The sequence below is a fragment of the Euwallacea similis genome, chromosome 5 (assembly GCF_039881205.1).
Source record: "Euwallacea similis isolate ESF13 chromosome 5, ESF131.1, whole genome shotgun sequence".
In the NCBI taxonomy this organism is placed as follows: domain Eukaryota; kingdom Metazoa; phylum Arthropoda; class Insecta; order Coleoptera; family Curculionidae; genus Euwallacea; species Euwallacea similis.
Window position 1 is genome coordinate 3,174,632 of NC_089613.1, and position 19,806 is coordinate 3,194,437.

Consider the following 19,806-nt stretch of genomic DNA (forward strand, 5'->3'; position numbering starts at 1 on the left):
TAGGAAGCGTTATTTACAATTCTAGGAAAGCATACCTACCTAACAACAAAAATAATGTCACAGAAAACGATGTCACAAAAGCTTACTTCTTAATTCCCGTAAAGTCCATAAGTGTTCTATATAAATTAGGTACTAATCGGTTAATTAGGATTGAGATACTTAGTTCATTCAATCCCTCGCACAAGTTCAGCAAACGAGGTACCATTGTAAATTTAATAAATAAGTCACGTGACCGGTTCCCCACCGGTTGAGCGGTACGGTGCCGGCTTCGTTTGTCTCCACTAATAAAATGTATCCAGTACTCAAACCAATTGCTTTGAGCAAATTACAAACCCGAATTGTACCTCTTGCAGAAACAATGCAAACATATTGCGAATAGTACCAGCAAAGCGCGAGTCAAAATGCGAGGCAGTATCGCCGGGTTACCTGACACTTTCCAAGGCAATGGTACCACCTATTATACTCTCATTACGGTCTTGGACTTACTCTTTTCCGCGTTAGTTGTCGGACCTTGTGTCGTAACTTACTGGAGGAGTGTCTGGAATTTAATGGACGTTTACGTACTGCCCGAACACAAATTACATAGTGCCGCGATATCCACAGTCATAGGCCTCGGCGGACACTTATTCTTCATTCTCTTCCAGAAAGTGTTGGACAAAAACTTCCATCCGGACAAAAACCGAATTTTGTTTTACATAGTAAGTCGAACATATACGATGTGTTTCGGGTTCGTATGTGTCAACGGTTGGAGAGGACCGTGGGATCTTCTGACCATACAAACTCAAACGGATTTCAAGAGTTTAATGGTCACCACTGTTATAGGATTAGTAGCCCTCATTGCCATGAGGGCGGTGAGAAACACGTCTTCACCTCCTTGTGTCATAATGAACGACGCACCGGAGGGATATTTCGAGATTTTGACGATGTTTCGAATTACAGCAGTAAGTTCAAAAATTTCTTTCTAATTTAACTTTTTACTAGTGCGTCTGCTGGTTGATATAATAGAATGTTCGCAAATTGAGAATGCAAGGCGGTCCCTAAGAGTTCCGATATTTAAAGAGCTGATTCTCTGGATTGTTCTAAGACGAAAATGTTATATAAACGTGTGTACTAAAATGAGTAGTTTCCGAGATACAGGGTGTTAAATATCGGAACACCTTTGGGGACCACCCTATATAGAAGATATTGGAAATCCTCAGTGAACACCCATAATTAAATTTCATACTACGAAAAACTATACGTAGAGGTCAGGTTTTCTTCAGGAGTATAACCCTGTATAGGAAACTTCTTGGTTTGATTTGTCAAATGAATTAAATTAAATATTTTAGATTTGGCGTTTCAAATTGTTGATATTAGTACTCCTACATCTCACTGCAAGAATTTTTACAAATGAAAAAGGGACTTTCTGATTCACTACCTTGAACAACACTTGAAAACAGATTCCTCAAAAGTTCACGGAAGACATGAAGTAAGTGGAAAGCAAGTTTCGCCGTGAACATCTCAGAATCCCATAGAGAAATGTGGTTCAACCCGAGGCTCAAAAAAATAAAGTCCATATATAGATTCTCTTGATTTTGATCTATTGGAGGTCCTAGTTGGCTCAGTTTTGAGATGTTAATGAAAGGATTAACCCGAAATTAAACTACAATTTCTCTTGATGTGGTTGCATTGATAAGAGGTAATAATTACCTAATTAACATTAAAGAGATTTTATGATTCCTATTTTCTATGTAGAACACCTGCAAGCTTTATAATAACCTACAATAACACAAAATGTGTTTCATTTGAAAATTGTAATTATCTATTACTACTAGACCGATTTCATCTTTGTTCCATATTGTAATAGCAAATTCCATGGCCAGACTGCTACCGGTTCTGTAATTGTTGACATTGATGTTAAAGTTAACAACGCATTACTAATTTGACCCTTAGCTTGGTAACTGCGCTGAAACTGCTTGGTCAAGCCACATATTCCCTCCTTTCAGATAATATCTATGAAGATACTTCCTTGCGATTGAACCTCTTGTGAGCTGTAGAAACCTCAACTACCAGAGAAATCCATTTTAATTATTTGAACTTCAATTGTGCAATTTCTCCAATTTTTAGAGGATGAAAAATTTCGAGTAACAAATTTTAAATATTTTATTGTTTTTTACACGAACTCACCTGAACTAATGCTTTTGCTGAACCTTAATATTTTCAAAAGTAATAAAGTAAATGTCTTGATAATAAATAAAGTAAAACCCTTGATGATTGACCCACGAAATTCACTCTTACCACCTCACTTTATAAAGAATGACTTAAAACCAAAACATCTCAGACCAAAATATCAAGATCAAAACAGTTCCCCTGTGTTGATATTATAATTATTAATAATCATACGTTCTGAGGTAACACAAATTATTTGTTTAATTCTATTTATTCCATTTAATTTTATTTTATTTGGATTTAAAATGTCATCACAAATTTTGCCACTAAATTTTCCACTAATTGCCTTTATGGCACCCATTGACCTATGAACCGATCTGAAAATAACAGAATATTTTCAGAATAAATGTCGTCTCTGTTATTTTTGCTGTTTAAGAAATTATATATAAAAATACGCTCAAAATAATCTCAAATAAAACCCCGAATACACATCCAAAAATGTTTCAATAGATTTCGCCTACTGGTTAAGAAAGATATGATTTGCATTGCATCAGAACATCATTCGTGGTATAATATTCAGCCAAAAACCTTAAGAATATTGTAATGAGTCTGAATGCCAAAACGTATATTTTAACACCCTATATTTTGAAAACAAAGCATTTGTGAATATTTATTTATCAGATATTTTTCACTTGAAATGCATCCAAGATTACGCCCTTAAATTTTCTACATGTAGTTAAGAAACACCCTGTATACATGTGGCATTTCCTTATACTCAAGACGTGTGAATCATTCACAGCAAAATTCTGATACGTTTATCATGTGAAAAAACAAATTGGACAATAATGTGAAATAGACATTTGTGTAAAATAGACAAACAAATTGCACAGGTCAATGTTAAAAATTAACTATCTACCTCCCAATGCTGCCAATGTGAATCTAATATTTGTTGTAAAGACATAATTAACATTTAATTCAATTTTGATTTTGAGGTAAATATAAATAAAATAGCTATACACATACATTTAGTAAAGCACGAATTATATAGATTGTATTAATTTACTTTGCGTTAATAATTGATTTTTTTAAGCATTCGGGCATCCAGATAGAAAAAAGTTCAAATCTTTAATGACTCAAATGTAACCGTAAAAAACTTGATAATATTTCTTTCATGAGAAGAAAATAGGCCCTGAAATTAGCTTAGGTACTGAAATGGCCCTTTATTGGACACCTTGAAATTTCCTTTAAAGGTGTACTCAAATTTTCAGTCAGATCACAGTCACGTTAAATATCGTGGTAAATATTTTTTGACCGTGAGCACTAATGTGATCAATTAATATTAAATTAATGCTACAATATTTGGCCTGACCGTGACCAAGAACCTTATATTTTTCTTAATATCCGGAGAAAAATCTCTGATGAAGACTACAAACACATTTGTCGTTATCCCTCAAAGATTTTGTCTTTTTGACAATTTTGATAATTCGAGATAACTTCTCTTAAATCGTTCTCTCGATGACTAAAGTATAAATTCCCAATTTTTTAAAATTTATTGAGGATATTTGAAAAAATCGACCAACTATCCAAATTATTCAGTATTAAACCCACCTACATAAAATTTCAGAATCTCAAAATCAAAATCTTGAGACATTGATTTTTGCGCTATTTCAGGGTGCTTTATTAAGAGACACGAAATGTTCAAAGATATTTCCTTTCGATTCATTCAGTTAGACATATTTGATATTATCATGCATATTGGGATTGTGACACATTCAAAAGCTAATCCCACTCCTTGCTTCAGCTTAAATCTCGAATGAGGCAAAGAATTAATTATTTATGTAAGTAAATCCCATATCAAAACCACTTTATCACAATTTTACTGCCTGTTTTCATCATAAATCTACCAAATTTATGGAAAGCTAAAGCTACACAGATTCACAAGTCTCAAGATAGACTAATAAACCATTAATTATGAATCTTCATTGCGATGAGCTCAAACTCGTGGAAAAAATTTGTAATATAGAAATGAACCACCAATTAATAACCCATTTATGAAAGAATATAGCGATGTTTTTCATAAGTTCTTTAAAACGATTAACTTCGTAGATAAATCCTTGATAAATATTAAAATGTAAACTGCACAAAACCGGCTCTCTCTTATTTTAGGTGTAAACCTAAAACTAAATTAATTTAAAAGCTGATCAAAACATTTATGGGTAAAATAGAAGGAAAGTCACTCTGGAATAGTATTAATGAGCTTCTGAAGAAAACTTATAAAAACGTAAAATTCTTATCAAAGTTTTACTTCTGGTTTAATAACATTATTACTGTAGTTAAAACAATCTAAATTTTCATCATTCTTTGCATGTTCGTCCAACTTAATCGTTCCCATTATGTTGATTATGTTTTGCTAACAAAGAAACAACACATTTCCGGTATCGTATTTTTAACCGTTTTTTATTGGCATTATTTAGATATCAAGTTTATTACTACTTTTATTCGTAAATATTGATAAATGCAAATAATGTACATTCATTCATCGAAACTTCCAAGTTCCTTTGACGCGAGCCACCACATTGCCTACAATCAATAAAACAATTAATTACTTCGGATTATCGTTTTGAAACATAAATGGGACAGTAATAATTGTCTTAGCTAATAAAGCCGCAAATATTTATTAGTGGCAGCTCATAAAAACATCCATTCAAAAATTAGAAAGAAATTTTAAACATTATTAACAATTGAAGGATTATTAAAGACGCATGTCAAATAACATTTTTTTAAAATTTTCAAATGACAAAAATATTTAGGAAGTTTTTCGACATCAAAGCAGAACGCGCGCGAGACTTGTTTTTAGATAGGACAACATGGAAAAATCTATCTTCGGCTGTACTTCTGTAAAATCATGTAAAACTATTAAATTTTGCTTTCAGGTCACAGAACAATTCTCACTCTTTCTGCTCGATTGCCTATTCTCTGTTTTCATAGTGGGCGTGTTGGTCGTCTTCGTATGGAGAGGATTATGGCACATGTTGGACATATTCCTCTTTCCAGATAATAAATTTGCATCAGCCCACGGGAGTTTGGTGAGTAAGTATGACTTATCACTTCATAACGAGAAACAATTAATTTTAAAAAAAAACACATTCACTAATTTTTCCCTTAATCTACAAGGTGTCTGGAAATAACGTCGAAATGTTTTGGAAGGTGATTCTATAGATTAAAATAATAAAAAAGGTCTTATAAATATACATCAATAATTACATCTTAAAGGAGCTAGAACCTCTTAAAGAGAGAACTCTGAAGATGTTTTTTGCGTAATATTTGCGAATGGTTTGCGCTAAATTATGAAATTCGGTATACATACGTCTAATAAGTTTGAATGGGAAAACCTTTTTTGTGTTAATACGTAATTGCAGACTTTAGTTAAAGGGGTCACGTACAGCACACATACAGGACGCCCCTAACTAAAATCTGCAATTACTAACACAAAAAAAATTCTCATTCCAACTTATTAAAGTTCACCGAATTGTAACGCAAACCGTTTTGAAAATATTGGGAAAAAACTATTTTCAAAGTTCCTCCTTCAAAGGGTTCTAGCCCCTCTAAGAACCAATTTTTTGGGTTTATTTATAACCTTTTTTATTACTTTAATCTTTAGAATCACCTCCCAAAATAGTTCAACATTATTTCCAGAAACCCTATATAGCGATGTTTCTCAAATAAACTGTTACCTTATCAAACTCGATCATATGCACGTAACATCACATCTAAGATCAATGATGATAATTTATCCAAAGCAATAAGCACTATTATTATAGTGCACTTATGATATTACGTAGGCACTACTACGTAAAACAATGTTCCAAAAAAATTATTCCCACTAAGTCTTAGCTTATCGGAAACTCAGGGATACTCGGATATACAGGGTGTCCGGAGAGGTCATATCATAAATTCTAGGAGTTATAGAAAAGACTAAAATTAAAATAATGCTAGTATTTCACATTAAAAAAAATCCTAGCGGCCTTCGTTACCAAGTTATTCGCTCTCAAAGTAAGATGAGTTATTGAATCATATTCTCACGGCTGCTGATTCCATTAGAAACGATCACCATATGTTATTTCGAGTACAAAGGATGTGTTTAGGAAACTTTAGAAAATGTGTTGCAAGCCAGGGTGCTCATACTGAGCATTATTGATAAGTTTAACTCTAATATATGCTATTTTTTATAATAAACTGCTATTTTATTTAACTTTAAATTGTTAGCATGTATGGTACATGATGATAAGAAAATACAATTTTCCCAAAAACAGTGCAAGATATCAATTAAAGCAAGGTATACCTTTTTTGTAAGAAAGTTATGGGAAAATCAAGCTATGAAAAAGTACCGATTTCATCAACTCGCTAAAAAAATTAATGAGTTTAAATGAGAAATTTTGACTTTTCCCCAGTGTAAGGACGAGACATGAAACATCAGTTTACATATGAAAATAAGTAAAGCTATGAGTTAATTAAATCGCTCAACTTTTAACGTTACCATGATAATTGTTTAAAAGTTACAGCAAAAATCTTTTTTTTAACTCTTTGAGAGCAAATAACTTGGTAACGAAGGGCGCTAGGAATTTTCTTTATACAAAGTACTAGCATTTTTTAGCCTTCTTTATAACCGCTAAAATTTATGGCATGACCTTTCCGAACACCCTGTATAGACTATAATCAGCTCTCATGAATGAAACCTTCAATCATAGGGCTCAATGACTATAATTTACTCCACAAATCCCCGAAAAATGACGCAATTTGAGGATCGTCAACTTTATTTGCCATATTTGCAACAATTGTTTTGGCCTTCCATTAAATTATTGGATAATTTAATAGCCGGACACGCGACAATTTGCCAATTTTCCGAGACAGACTCAAACTGAAATTCGTCTAAAACTGTCTACTTTAAAATCAAATTTGCATACGGGAAGGCAGATTAAGGAAATTTAGTTGTCATTGAAATCAACGGGAAATAATGGCATAGTGTGTGATTTATTCATTGGTCATTATCGCAACCAGCTTGTGTAATTACCTGTAGTTCTATGTTATAAATTAATGAATAAATAAGAATGCAGTTTAGTTGATCGGAATATAATTAGCAAAGCTTTGTCAATACTTCACCTTGGCTTTAATTGGGGGAAAAGGGAACATTCCTGTTACAAGAATTGCACAAGTTAAGTAAATTTCATGGATATTTGATTATTCAAATGCAAATTTGCCCTTGGTAATTTTTTCAACGTTTCTTCAGCAAATCTGTAAAACATTACCATCTTTTTTAGGTCTTGGGGTATGCAATCATAGCTGCAGTCTACCTTCTGCAACCTTTGGTTAGAAGTATCTGCAACAAGCTTTCAGGAGCCTCAAGACTGCTTTTTGCAGACTCTTTCGTCATATTGGCATTGATTGGAACTGTCAACGTTTGGAGGGGCATATGGAATTCTCTTGATATTTATTTTTTACCAGGTATATTCGTTTCTCATAAAAAAAAACTAAAACTGCAGAACTGCTGGAGCTCAGTCTGATCATTTTTTCGATGAAAAGTTAGCTGAGATTAGGCATAAACTCGAGAGATTCACCTTTGTAACAACATAGTTTTAATGTTAAAAGAAAATTACATTTTTAAAACGCTAAGGAGTAAATGAAATTGGACTTTTACATCGTATTTTTGAGAAAAAATCTACAGATTGAGTTAAATTTGGTTTTATTTTCGCTTCTTCTGAGCCAAGATTATCTGAAACCAAGTACAATCTATAGTATGTCTGACGAATAAAAAATATCCATGTAAACAAACCAAGCACGTGATCGCTAGCTTGGTCGCCGCTTCTGGTCAGTTGTGTCGTCTGAAACATCGATGTGTCACAAGGGCAAGGGCGTTTCACAGGGTTGAACTTGTTTCGTTTTAAATGGAGAATGTTAATTGCGCGCACATAATCGAATATAAACGAAATTTTTAAACTGTTTAATATACAAGATATAGTCATTTTTTAAATACACTAGACCTGGTTAAATTCCAGTGCCCATTACCCTCGGAACTTGTTTTAAAAGCTTTTTCAGTGTAATAGCGGGCTGACTACGGTCCTGTGCAATGCGCTTGTCTTGAACGGATCACGTGCAGCTGGCATGCATTTGTTTATATGGATGTTTTATGTTTCTAAGTCATACTATAAATAGATTTACCATTGAAACTAACAGTTTAGAAATACTAAAATATCGAAAAATCTTTAAAGTTACAGTTAAAGTTAAACTCTGATTTGGGGTTGGTCTATTCATTGTCATGGTAATTCATTCGCATTAAAATCACCTAAAAAATAAATGATCACTTTCAGACAACATGGCCCTAAGCTGCTGGATTACACTGGTGGTATCCTCAGTCTCACTCATATTACTCGGATGCTCCAACTCTATTGTGGCCAAAGGTGTTTTCATAGATGCCGAGGAGCCTGATGGAAAATGCGTGGTTTTACCTTGCTACTATTTCCGAATAATTTTTCAATCGCAGAAAATTAAGAAAATCAACAACAAGAAAGCTCAAATGGCCAATAAACAGAGGAAACAGGACAATGCATCTGTAGATAGCCACGTGACCATGTCCATCACTACAATTAGCACAATCGTAGAAGAAAAGGACAATTTGCAGGTATTTATACATTTTTTATTCTTTAGTTATTAGTCTCGGTTTAGTTTTCTTAATTTTTTAATTAAAAAGGTTTTGTTCATTGAAGCAAGCAGTTTATGGACAAAACAAATAATCAATTTAATAAAATGCGAAGCTAAGAACTTTTTAAAAGGACTTGGCAGATTAATATAATTATTAACCATAGTTGGTTGAAGGTGCTATTGAAAAATGATTAAATTACTTAAAAATATATCAGGCTCAAAATATAGAAATATAAATCACTTAAGATCGAGTCAAATTGCGCATCAAAAGTAACCCTCAACTAATTTACCCTAACCCGAAGTCTGAGACATAATTCGGAAAATTTCAACTTAATAATTTCATTTTCTTGTTTCAGGTTACATGACAGTTATCAATCCTGCTGTATGAACCAAGTTGTACATATAGCATTAAAGATGTTCCTTTTCCAGAACAAATGATATTACGCTTTAGATTACTTCTGTATGATATAAATTATAAATAAATTATACTAAAAAAATGTTTTAATTGGACTTCGATGCCTGGAACAAATCACATCAAGATGGTCATATTCCAGCTCATTTGAATAGTCACCCTTTGCAATTTATAATATACTTAAATATTTGGACATTTCTTAAATATTATTAAATCACCTTGTACACACGATAAATCTAAATCTGTAACCACAAAGCCTACCAGGCAGCATCGACAACGCAAAAATGAATTAGCGAATTAGCAGGGGGCAACTTCCTTCTTTATTAGTTAAATTACTCTACAAAGCTTAATTTGTCGGTCAGGATGTCACCGTTAATGCTAATCTGTGTTTATTTTCGATGCAATTTGTCAATTATTTGCCTCTTGCTTCCGGCTTTTCGGCAATATAAGTAGTATATAAGTCTGTACTATTGCTTTATTTGGATATAATTTAGATGTTCATTTAAGTAAAAAAATGCGATTTTGAGGAGAGAAAAAAGTCGTAAATTTGTATTTAACTGAAAAGAGGACTATTTGAATTACTAACCAGCAAAATCAACCTTGTGAATCTCTACCTTAAAAATATAAGAGGCGACTCGTGACTACATAATTAAATCTAGAAAAAATATTAATGAATCACTTTCCATAGAAAAATTCATAAAGAAGTAACATTAGCTCTTATTCTAACACCAAACCTCTTTAAAAATTATTATAGTTCAAAGTTGGAATTTAGCTTTTATGCAGACATAAGTACAATACGAAGTAATACCATTACTTTTTGGAATTAGAAAAACTGAAATGTCCTTGCAAATTTCCATAAGACTGAAAAACAACTGTAAATGAGCAATATATTTTAGGAAATAGCTTATCAGCAGGTAATTGGTTATACCCTTACTTAGACCAAACCGAGAACGTCTTCCTTTTATAAAAGATATAAACTAACCAAAACTGAAACAAATCCAATTGATTGCCACTGAAAATTATGACGTCGAAGACGTAATATTTTAATTTTTCAGGATCAGCTCAAGCATTTGGTTCAATCCTATGGTTCTACTTCTTGATGTTAAGACGTATGTTAATGTATTTGTTTTGACTTACCCTGGACTCGTTTCACAAGGCTGCTGTATACTTGACCCCAAGGAACTAAAAAGTAACCTAAATAAAAGTCAAACATCAAAACGGGACCGATCAAATTTATTGTCATCAAACCCGTCATCATTTCGAAATCAATTTGGACCGTCGACAGATTCTCGTAAACTTTCTATCAACCGTAACCAAAACCACACGCGACAGGAAAATTCCTGATCCAGACAGCTTTTTAAAAAATTTTGTATACTGCATGCGTATTGCAAATAGGTTCAACCTTAGACTCAACTTTGACATAAACATACCAAACATTGAAACGAATCCCTTTTCCTAAAACACGGGTTCAAATAAAAGAAAAAATTAATCTTATAGAAGCTGCTGTTTTATTATCTGACTGGTACAAAAATACAACTAGGTACCTCAACCAAACAAGACTTTAGAAACTTATACAAAACAGGCCAAAACTCATATAGATTTCCTCAATATCCGCAATAGTTCAATGGCTAAAAGTAATAAATTAATAGTAATAAAGAACCTGTTTTAGTTAGAAAACTATATACTTAATAGAATATTTAACGTCTTTCTATAGGTACTTTAACAGGTCCAAGATTATTCTTTATACAACTAAGAGCCGCCTTCTTTTGACTGATCATTTCAGACCAAAAACCAAATAGTTATTAAATCATAATGTGTTTTGACTCGAAATCACAACTCGAAAGAAAGCGACTCTGACCTGGCAGATTTGTTCACATAGACCGTAAGATGTTATATTCTTTAGCAACATTTACGCTACACGCAAAGAAGTGAAAGATTCCCATAAATTTGGTCTTATATTAAAAAAACATGTAAGAAAAGTGTTAAAGCATTTTCGCAAAAATTGATAAACATTCAAGTAGAAAACAAAAAGAATATTGGACGACTCGTAACACATATTTCGACTTATTGATTTTCTTAGACATGAGTGTATTACACACATTAAGGAACCTGTGTCCAAATGAACCAAATGCCTAATGAAGCCAATAAGTATAAACACATGTCACCAGGTTACCCAACATCCTATTTCCTTGCTGCTTAAACGTTTTCAATTTTTTGTGGGAATGCCGTCAACAATTTCCTCACATGTTCAATGAACCTCGTAGACACTTCCTTGATTTAAAAAAAACACTGCTCCTACTTCCTAGAAAACAAGCAAAATTCGAATTAACAAATAATAGTATAATAAACACAGGATTTATTCAAAAAGCGCGCCATTTATTCAGCACCCGTCCTCATTCAAAACGCCACCTATCACATATAGTGTCAAAAACCGGAGCACAGATCGAGTTTTGATCACTTAGGTCAACACTTTACAAGTTTCTAACGTTAATAAGGGTTGAGGGTTAATCCTGCATCTCTTCGGGTACTTCGTGCGGGTTGAGGATACCCGGTACTGAGAGCTGTACGCGACGCTTTTCCGCCTGCGCGGCCTGAAGAGCCTTCTCGCGCTCCTCGAGGAACAGATCTGTGTCATCTTCCCCGGTGTATTCCTATTATACATAAATTTATACAGGGTGCCTTGGACGTAAACCATGACACTTTAACCACTATGTATAATGAAAAAATAGTACGAGGCTAAAGGGGATTATGCTGTTTGCAGAATAGTTCAGTTGTTTTGATTATCTTTCTATCTTGCCTGAATTTATGCAATCTTTCAGCTATTCTTGTCATGTGTATGAATTCATATAATTGATTGAGTGGGTTGATAAAAAATATTAATGGTCAAAGCAGTATTATTTTTTTCATGTAACCGTGGTTAAAGTATGTCGATTTACTTTTGCAACTCCTTGTATATCGAAATAAGATCTCCGGAATTCAATAACTTACCCTGATTTGTACCAAAAAGTCCCGGAGATGCTCCTTGAAGGCGGGTATATCTTGATTCAGATTGAACATGCCCTGAACCGTAATTTTGATTTGATTATCAGTCAGGTGGGAGAAAGCTGATCGCAAAAGGGTTGCTATGAATTCTTGAATATACAGTACGTTATCAGGTGTAGGGCCTAGCTGACAGTTTACCCGTCCTGATTCGATCTATAATTTGGAAAAAAATAAAATAATAAGTTTTACATAAAAGTAAAGATTTAACGCCGAATAATAAATTCAATTTTCCTCCTTCACTCAATTACTAATAATCTTATTTTACATCCAAGCTTAAAGTTTTCTTACAAACACTAATTTAGTGAATTGTGATAAAAGAATGGGTAGGTTTCACCAACATACCTAATTTTACATATTCTACCATATCCAGGGTGTTTCAAGTAAAGTGAGTCTCACGCAAGATTATGGAGACGGTTGTTCAACGTCTAGATAGCTAAAAAAATCTTAAGGGGCTTATGTTTTTCGAAATTCACAGTTTTAAGTTTCATCTTTATATATTTTGAAAACCCCTGTATTTTTTTTATTTTAAAACATCTTTTTTCTAATTTGAACTACCTATGCATTGTTTATATAGTCCCTATGTAGCTTACTTTATCTGGAACGTTCTGTATTCTACGTTAAACTCACCAGAGAGAAAATATATGCCAATATTGTGGCGTGCATAGACAGACTCGCAGTATGTGACGTATCCGTGACGACTGCAAATACGTGCTGCAAAATATCGGTAAGATAAGTTTGATAGAAACTGGGAGCCGCCGTCTCGTGCTGTTCCACGTTCTGCAACAATTTAAGTAAAATTTGCAGCCCGGTATCGGCCACATTCCTCATCGTGTGTTTAAATGCCCAAATTATGCTGTCAAGAACCAGCTGTAAACCACGGAAATTTATAAACCAACAATTTTTATATTCGAAACCTTAAATTCAAACCTTGAATTGTGTAGGGGGGATGTTTAAAAATGCGGCAAAACAATGGTTGTTAACTGCTTGAAGGAGTAGAAAGAAATTAGTCCTGTGCTCGGGATACTCTTCAAAGTCTTTGTTAATCATTTCTAATGTACATTCAAAGACAGCATCAAAAATTTTCGGTACCTGCAAGTTATATTTACAAAAAAAAACTAGAAATAACTTCAGTAGCAACCTAATTACCTCCAAAGTAATATGTCCTTCCAGTTTATTTACAATAGTCGCGATAGCGCTAAGCACTTCTGGCTCCCTAGCACAAGGCACGGTGGTTCGCTGATAATCCAAAAGGACAGCGTCCAAAAACGGAGGAATAAAATTTTCTAGAACCATTTTGTTATCGTTGGATCTTGACACCCAATCAGAAATCAGTTTAAGGGTTTCTTTCTTTACCACTCTCATGGCTTTAATCAGAGGTTGCTTAGTGACTGCTTCCCCATTTAGCGTGATGGCGGCTGTTATGTTCTCGGACATAACCTTGAATAAAGGAAAATTTGGCTTGGATTTGCACAACAAAGGACGGAAGTACTACTTTTACACCGGCAAATAATTTCAGGCGCGATGTGAAGCAGAGTAAAAGGCACTTTCCTCCAGAGGTACCCATCTAATTTTTTCTACGACCAACGTTCTGTTTTATAAAAACTAGTACTCACACATACAAGAACTACATTCTCGTCAAAACCAAGGTTGGCAATATTCTAGTGCTAATACAAAATAAAAACTTAATTATTGAAAATATTAGAATACATAATAATTGGCCCTCATACTTTAAGCTTCAGGGAAAATACATGTCCTGCAATTGTCTTGGTTAGATTTGACAATGTTTAGATGAGTGTCAAGAACAATATACAGTGAAATCTCCCATAAGCGGACACCGGTGGTCGTCTTCTATTTGTCCGCTTATAGGAGGTGTCCGCTTATTAGAAAATGTGAAAATATAGATGGGTTTTTTAAAACTTATTTATTAAATAAATATTTTATTCAATTAAGAGAGTAAAATAAGAATAATCTTAACTAATCAGCCACAAAAAAAGAAATATTTTAAAATGAGAAATTAACAAGTACGTATATGTATGTACATGTATGTACTACATATATACATACATATTTAGGTAACTAAAGTTTAGAAGTAAAATACTCAGTAATTGAAGTTTGACGGGTCTTTTTCTTCATAAAATCCTCTTCAAAATGTATCTCTAACTTACTTAACATTTCGAATCCTCTCAAATCACTGTTCTTCAAAGAAAACTCTTTTAATTTATTTACATTATTAAACGCGTCACTGTAAGAATGTATTTTACTATCGCTCATATTATTGTTGTATATCATCGTATCCGATTCATCTTCAGAGTCTATCTCTTCCGTGTTTTCATTAGAAATTGAAACTTCCATTTCTTGATCTTCAACTTGAACAGCGTTATCAACATTAATAAAAGCATCTGTATCAGTTTGTTCATGTCCAGCATGTCTCATCATTTTGCACACCTCCGCAAGTTTTGATAACGGGACTTCGTCATCTGGGTCCCAACCCTCACCTGATATTGGTGTAACTTCATATCTAAACCCAGCTTTAGTAAAGCAATTCTTTATGGTCGTAGAAGATACTTGTTTCCAAGCTGAATGAATGAAAAACACCGCCTCCAGTACATTTATACATTTGGCTAACTCATTAGCGTTGTTAACACTGTCCATTTTTATTAAAATGTGTCTTAATATAATTGAGCGGTAACATATTTTAAAATTCTTTATTATTCCCTGATCCAATGGTTGACACAAAGCTGTCGTATTTGGTGGTAAGAAAATTATTTTGATATTCTGCAGATTGAGGTCTCTTGGGTGAGAAGCGGCATTGTCCATAAATAATAAAATCTTCCGTTTTTCCCTGGCCATTTTGTGATCAAACACTTGTAGCCATTCTGTCATGATATTACTTGTCATCCAAGATTTGTTATTTGAATACCACGTGACAGGTAAAGTACGTAGGTCCAACTTCTTGAAACAACGAGGCCTTGCTGATTTTCCGATAACTAAAAGCTTTTCCTTCTCACCTGCCATATTTGTACAGTGTAAAATAGTGAGGCGTTCTTTGGCCATTTTTCCACCCGCACATTTTTCACCTTTTAAAGCGAATGTTTTTTCGGGTAAGGCACGAAAGAAAAGGCCAGTCTCGTCAGCATTATAGATATTTCTTGGCTCGTAGTGTTTCAGTAACACCGAAATATTGTTCTTGAAAATGGCGACGTGCTCCGTATTGACAGTAGCAGCCTCTCCTGAAATTGAACGAAACGTAATGTTGTGTCGAATCCGAAATTTTTCAAGCCATCCAGAAGAAGCGCGAAAATCCTGGTACCCCATTTTTTCTGCAAGTTCTTTCGCCTTTGATCGAATTATAGGCCCTGATATAGGAAAATTTTTATTCCGGGCTTTAACAAACCATTCATAAGTTAGTTTGTCGATGTTAAATCCCTTAGTTTTGAAGAATGATCTCTTCTGCTCCGAGTTAAATGATGTAACACAACTGTTTAATAGTTGTTCTCTCTTCTTAATTATTTCACTTGCCTGGGTTTTTCCTATATTAAATCGGGCCGCTAAGTTACGTACACTAAGTTTTTCTCTATCGTAAACTTCCACTACTTGCAGCTTTTCTTTTAAAGTTAACAGACGTTTTGTTGGAGCCATTATTAACATATAAACACTAAAAACACACAAGGAGAAATACTACTACTACTACGACTACTCCGAACGTTGCGTTAAATACAAATGTAGTAGACAAAAATAGTGGCATGGTTATACATACATAATATGCCTTTCGGGAGTCCGGTAATTCCCCTACGAAAGACGTGCGGCCAGGCAAAACGTTGCCATTCGTTAAATATATTAAAAGGAACGGCAACGTTCATTCGAAAATTATTTCCTGGTCGCGGGCTAAATAAATGTCCGTTTATGAGAGAAAAAATGTAAAAATGGAGTTAGATTCAATGTCCGTGTCCGTTTAATAGACAGTCCGCTTAATAGAGAAATATTTATTAGAATATCTTATGGGAAAGAGTTGGTCCCCAGAAAACTGTCCGGTTATTAGAGAGGTCCGCTTATCGGAGGTGTCCGTCAAGGGAGATTTTACTGTAATACTAATAGGTTCTAAACCTGTAATTCTGTCTAAATCAAGGAAAAACTTTAGGGTATAATATTAAGTAGTTCTCTCTCTATCTGTTTATCTAGCTGTTTACTTAACATATATAATCCAAAGGTTAAGCCCAAATGAACATTTTCAATTTAATTCGCAAAATAATTTTGACAAAAAAATACTTATTTACCTTGTAGACATTAAGCATGTCTAAATAAATTCTCCCTAGCTGCAATACATAGGCATGGTTCAGAGCTTTACAGGCTCTGACATTTGTCTTCAATATACTAGCAAGTTGCTTCACAATCTCTATCTCCTTCAAAATGTTCACATTCTTACTTGCTTGGCTTATAATATCATCCCACACCTAAAAATTTATATTAAAAACATCCAGTCTCCCTAGAAAGAAAACTTACTAGTTAACCATCTACAACAACCTTCTGCCATTTCATTTATGCACATTCTAAATACGCCCGTTTTTTAAAATGAAATGCTTTTAAAAAATTGGTTTGTAAATCACCTCCTCAATGACTAACACTACTATATTCGAGTATTTTAAACAAATAAAATAAAAAACCCGTTTCAAATTTTCTCTGAGTTTAACTATCAATATAACCTACCTGATTAGGCAACATCATATATTTCTCAATCAATGCCTCCTGTGTTGACTGATCAGCTTGGGCTGAAATCATGTATCCCACAGCCTCATAAAATGTGTGCACTTGTTGCTGCTGCAAGTCACATATTATCGTCGAAATAGATCCTAAAATGTCCTCAATAAAAGGACAAGATTCCCCTATCTGTGTGGTTACAAAGTGCCTTCTACACTTCATGGCAATCTTTATAAAAGTATCGCAGGCCATATCCTGGACACCATCATGCGTCTCATGCATGAATTCAAAAAGCTTATTCACAACTGTCTTCAAGAATTTCCAATGAGCTCTTAAAAATCTTGGATACTGGCCAACCACATACATGATATTTGAGGCGATTATAGCTTTGTTATCTTTGCCTCTTTTGTGCTCACAAAGCAAGAGTAAATCTTTTATTACAGTCACTAAAAATCGCTTTTCATCTTCTTCATGCATTGCACCTGATATGCTTCCTATAGCCCAACAAAGGGTATTGAGATTTTTCCATGACCACTCAGTTCCGTCAACTTGATTTTGTAGCTTGGTGGTCATAATTCTTTCTGTATTGGCATAGTCCAAGTGGGTGAGATAAACAAGTGTCTCACGCATGTTTTTATACAGATTGATTGAATCTGTGTCTTTCATAAACTCCCTAACCACCTCTCCATTGTCATTTTCCACCACTAACACTTCCTCTGGCTTGGCCATTCTTGAGATCATAATATAACGAACCTTAGTTAGTACTTCTTGATAAGTAGTTCTTCGACTGTTAGTGAAGAATATAGGTCCTCCAGCTACCATATGCTGAAGTTCAGCGTCACGGTACAGTTCAGAAGCTAAGTTATTCCAGAACTCTAAGCAAATTTTGAATATCTCAACCTCATCAACTTCTGAGATAAGAACAAGGTAGGACAGAGCATTCCCAAGTAGTGCTTCCTGAGTTTCAGCAATGTTTCCATGCTCTTTCAAGAATGTGCACAAAAATAAGGCCAAATTTTGAATGAAATTTTGTTCTTGATCTTGCCCACAGGCATAAGCAGACTTAATATCTGTTGTCACTGGCAACATAATTTCTAACTGAGCCATGGTTTGGTTGAACAAATTCAGAAACATATCATCATAATTGCTCACTGTGACCCCTGCAATTTCTGTCAAACACTTTAAGGTAACATTCCTAAACATTGGAACTGGGAGGAATTTAAATGTTAATGTGCTTATGAGTTTCGTTTCAAATATATAGCCCAAAGGGATCCAATTGAGGAATCTTAACAAAGTCTCTAAAGTGGCATTTACTAATGGGGGATTTTGGGAGTTTTCTAACACAAACTGGCATAAATGAAAGATGGCCGAGAATTCGTGACACATTGTATCCTTCAGATGTTTTGCTTTCGTTTGTGTGATTTGACCTGAAGAGAAATCAAAAAGCTCTTCGCTAAGAAGCTTTAAGATAACCATATTGTTTTGGCAAAGGCTTTCGTTGGTTTTACTTGCACCCACAATATCAGGAATGAAACTTTCCCAATTCTTAGGCCATTCCCGCTTCAACACCTGCACCAAAATCATGTTCAATTTGTTTAAGTAAGTTTTGTTTGATTCCAATGACTCAGAATCGGAGCTGGTTTTAATAATCAATGAAACAATGTACTTTTTAATACCCTCACACTGATTCCTGGGCAAAACTTTCCAGCGAGTTTTAATGACTTGTTCCAGTATTTGTAGGGCAAAGTATTTTGTTTGTTGATTACTCGAAAATTCCAATATTGTATCAACCCTCGTCCAGGCATCTGGGTGTTCCTTAAGGGTCGTTAACACCTCCTGAGCCATCCTCTGCGTTTCCCCATTGCCAGCATACATGCTGATGACCACACTCTCCAGGAGGTTAATGTCCAATTTCTGGTTGAAATCCAGCAAAGCCGCTGCGGCTTGCTGTCCTAATGGAATAGTTGCCATTTCCTTAACTGTATCACCTCCGACTCACTCAATAACACTCAATCATTCCCTGAGTTCTAAAACTGCAAAAAACAGAATTTATAAGGCAAGAACTGTGATGATAGAATTGTGAAATTTAGGTTTCAAAAACAAACCTCCAAACTAACCTCAGAGACTGTTTCAAAAGACTAAATTGCAGCGGTGGTTAGAAAATACGTAACACGAGGCAAAAAACTTAAAATTGACTTGCAAAAGTGCTCAATTATTGAGGAGTTTACACAGAAGACTCTGCAAAGGAGAGTTTAGGAGGCGAAGTTTTTTAGCGCCCAGAGATGCTTTCCATGTGGTTTTGGCGGGGAGAAATTGCTTCAAGTAAATTTTATGGGAAAGATAGTTATCCTATAAAGGTGAAACTTACTATTAAATCTTAGTTTTTCTAGATAAAACACCAGAACACCACTCACGTAAACTACGAAGAGTCTCCCTATAAAAAGCGCAAAACCAAAAACGACATTGGACATTTATCACACTGCCAAATGCGGTTACTCAAACGCCGTTAGGTGGCGCTGAGCTGGGCCGGCTTGTCATAACCGGAATTAGACGTTTTCGCCTTAAGAGAAGAGTCAACGAGAACTTATTTTCAAAAATATGTTCTTTTGTTTTCGACTCTTGATTAAACATCGTATCCTACCTGAAAAAAAGGAGCCCCACACGGCCACTCACAGTAAATTTAAAGTCTCTGACTTAAAACTCGCGATACACAAATACTATGTTAATCATTTTTAAAAATTTTAAGTTGTAGTTTAAAACCTCGGAAATGGCTAGAGATAAGCATAAGAAAATATCAAGCAGAATTTATCAGA

The 19,806-nt window shown here is 34.4% G+C and overlaps 2 protein-coding genes across 2 annotated transcripts; one reads left to right on the forward strand and one right to left on the reverse strand.

Moving 5' to 3' along the window:
• Positions 1 to 171: 171 nt before the first annotated feature.
• Positions 172 to 9,330, forward strand: LOC136408844 (uncharacterized). Its single transcript, XM_066390030.1, has 5 exons — positions 172 to 941; positions 5,082 to 5,234; positions 7,467 to 7,650; positions 8,514 to 8,824; positions 9,201 to 9,330. The coding sequence occupies exons 1-5, from the start codon at positions 402 to 404 to the stop codon at positions 9,207 to 9,209; spliced, it is 1,197 nt and encodes a 398-aa protein (XP_066246127.1). The 5' UTR covers positions 172 to 401; the 3' UTR covers positions 9,210 to 9,330.
• A 1,411-nt stretch (positions 9,331 to 10,741) lies between these two features.
• On the reverse strand, positions 10,742 to 19,464 carry emb (exportin-1 emb). The gene is made up of 8 exons (XM_066390753.1): positions 19,362 to 19,464; positions 17,003 to 19,026; positions 16,573 to 16,749; positions 13,445 to 13,735; positions 13,226 to 13,387; positions 12,926 to 13,165; positions 12,245 to 12,451; positions 10,742 to 11,907 (listed from the first exon to the last, which is right to left on the reverse strand). The coding sequence occupies exons 2-8, from the start codon at positions 18,962 to 18,964 to the stop codon at positions 11,761 to 11,763; spliced, it is 3,186 nt and encodes a 1,061-aa protein (XP_066246850.1). The 5' UTR covers positions 18,965 to 19,026; positions 19,362 to 19,464; the 3' UTR covers positions 10,742 to 11,760.
• Between the last annotated feature and the right edge of the window lie 342 nt (positions 19,465 to 19,806).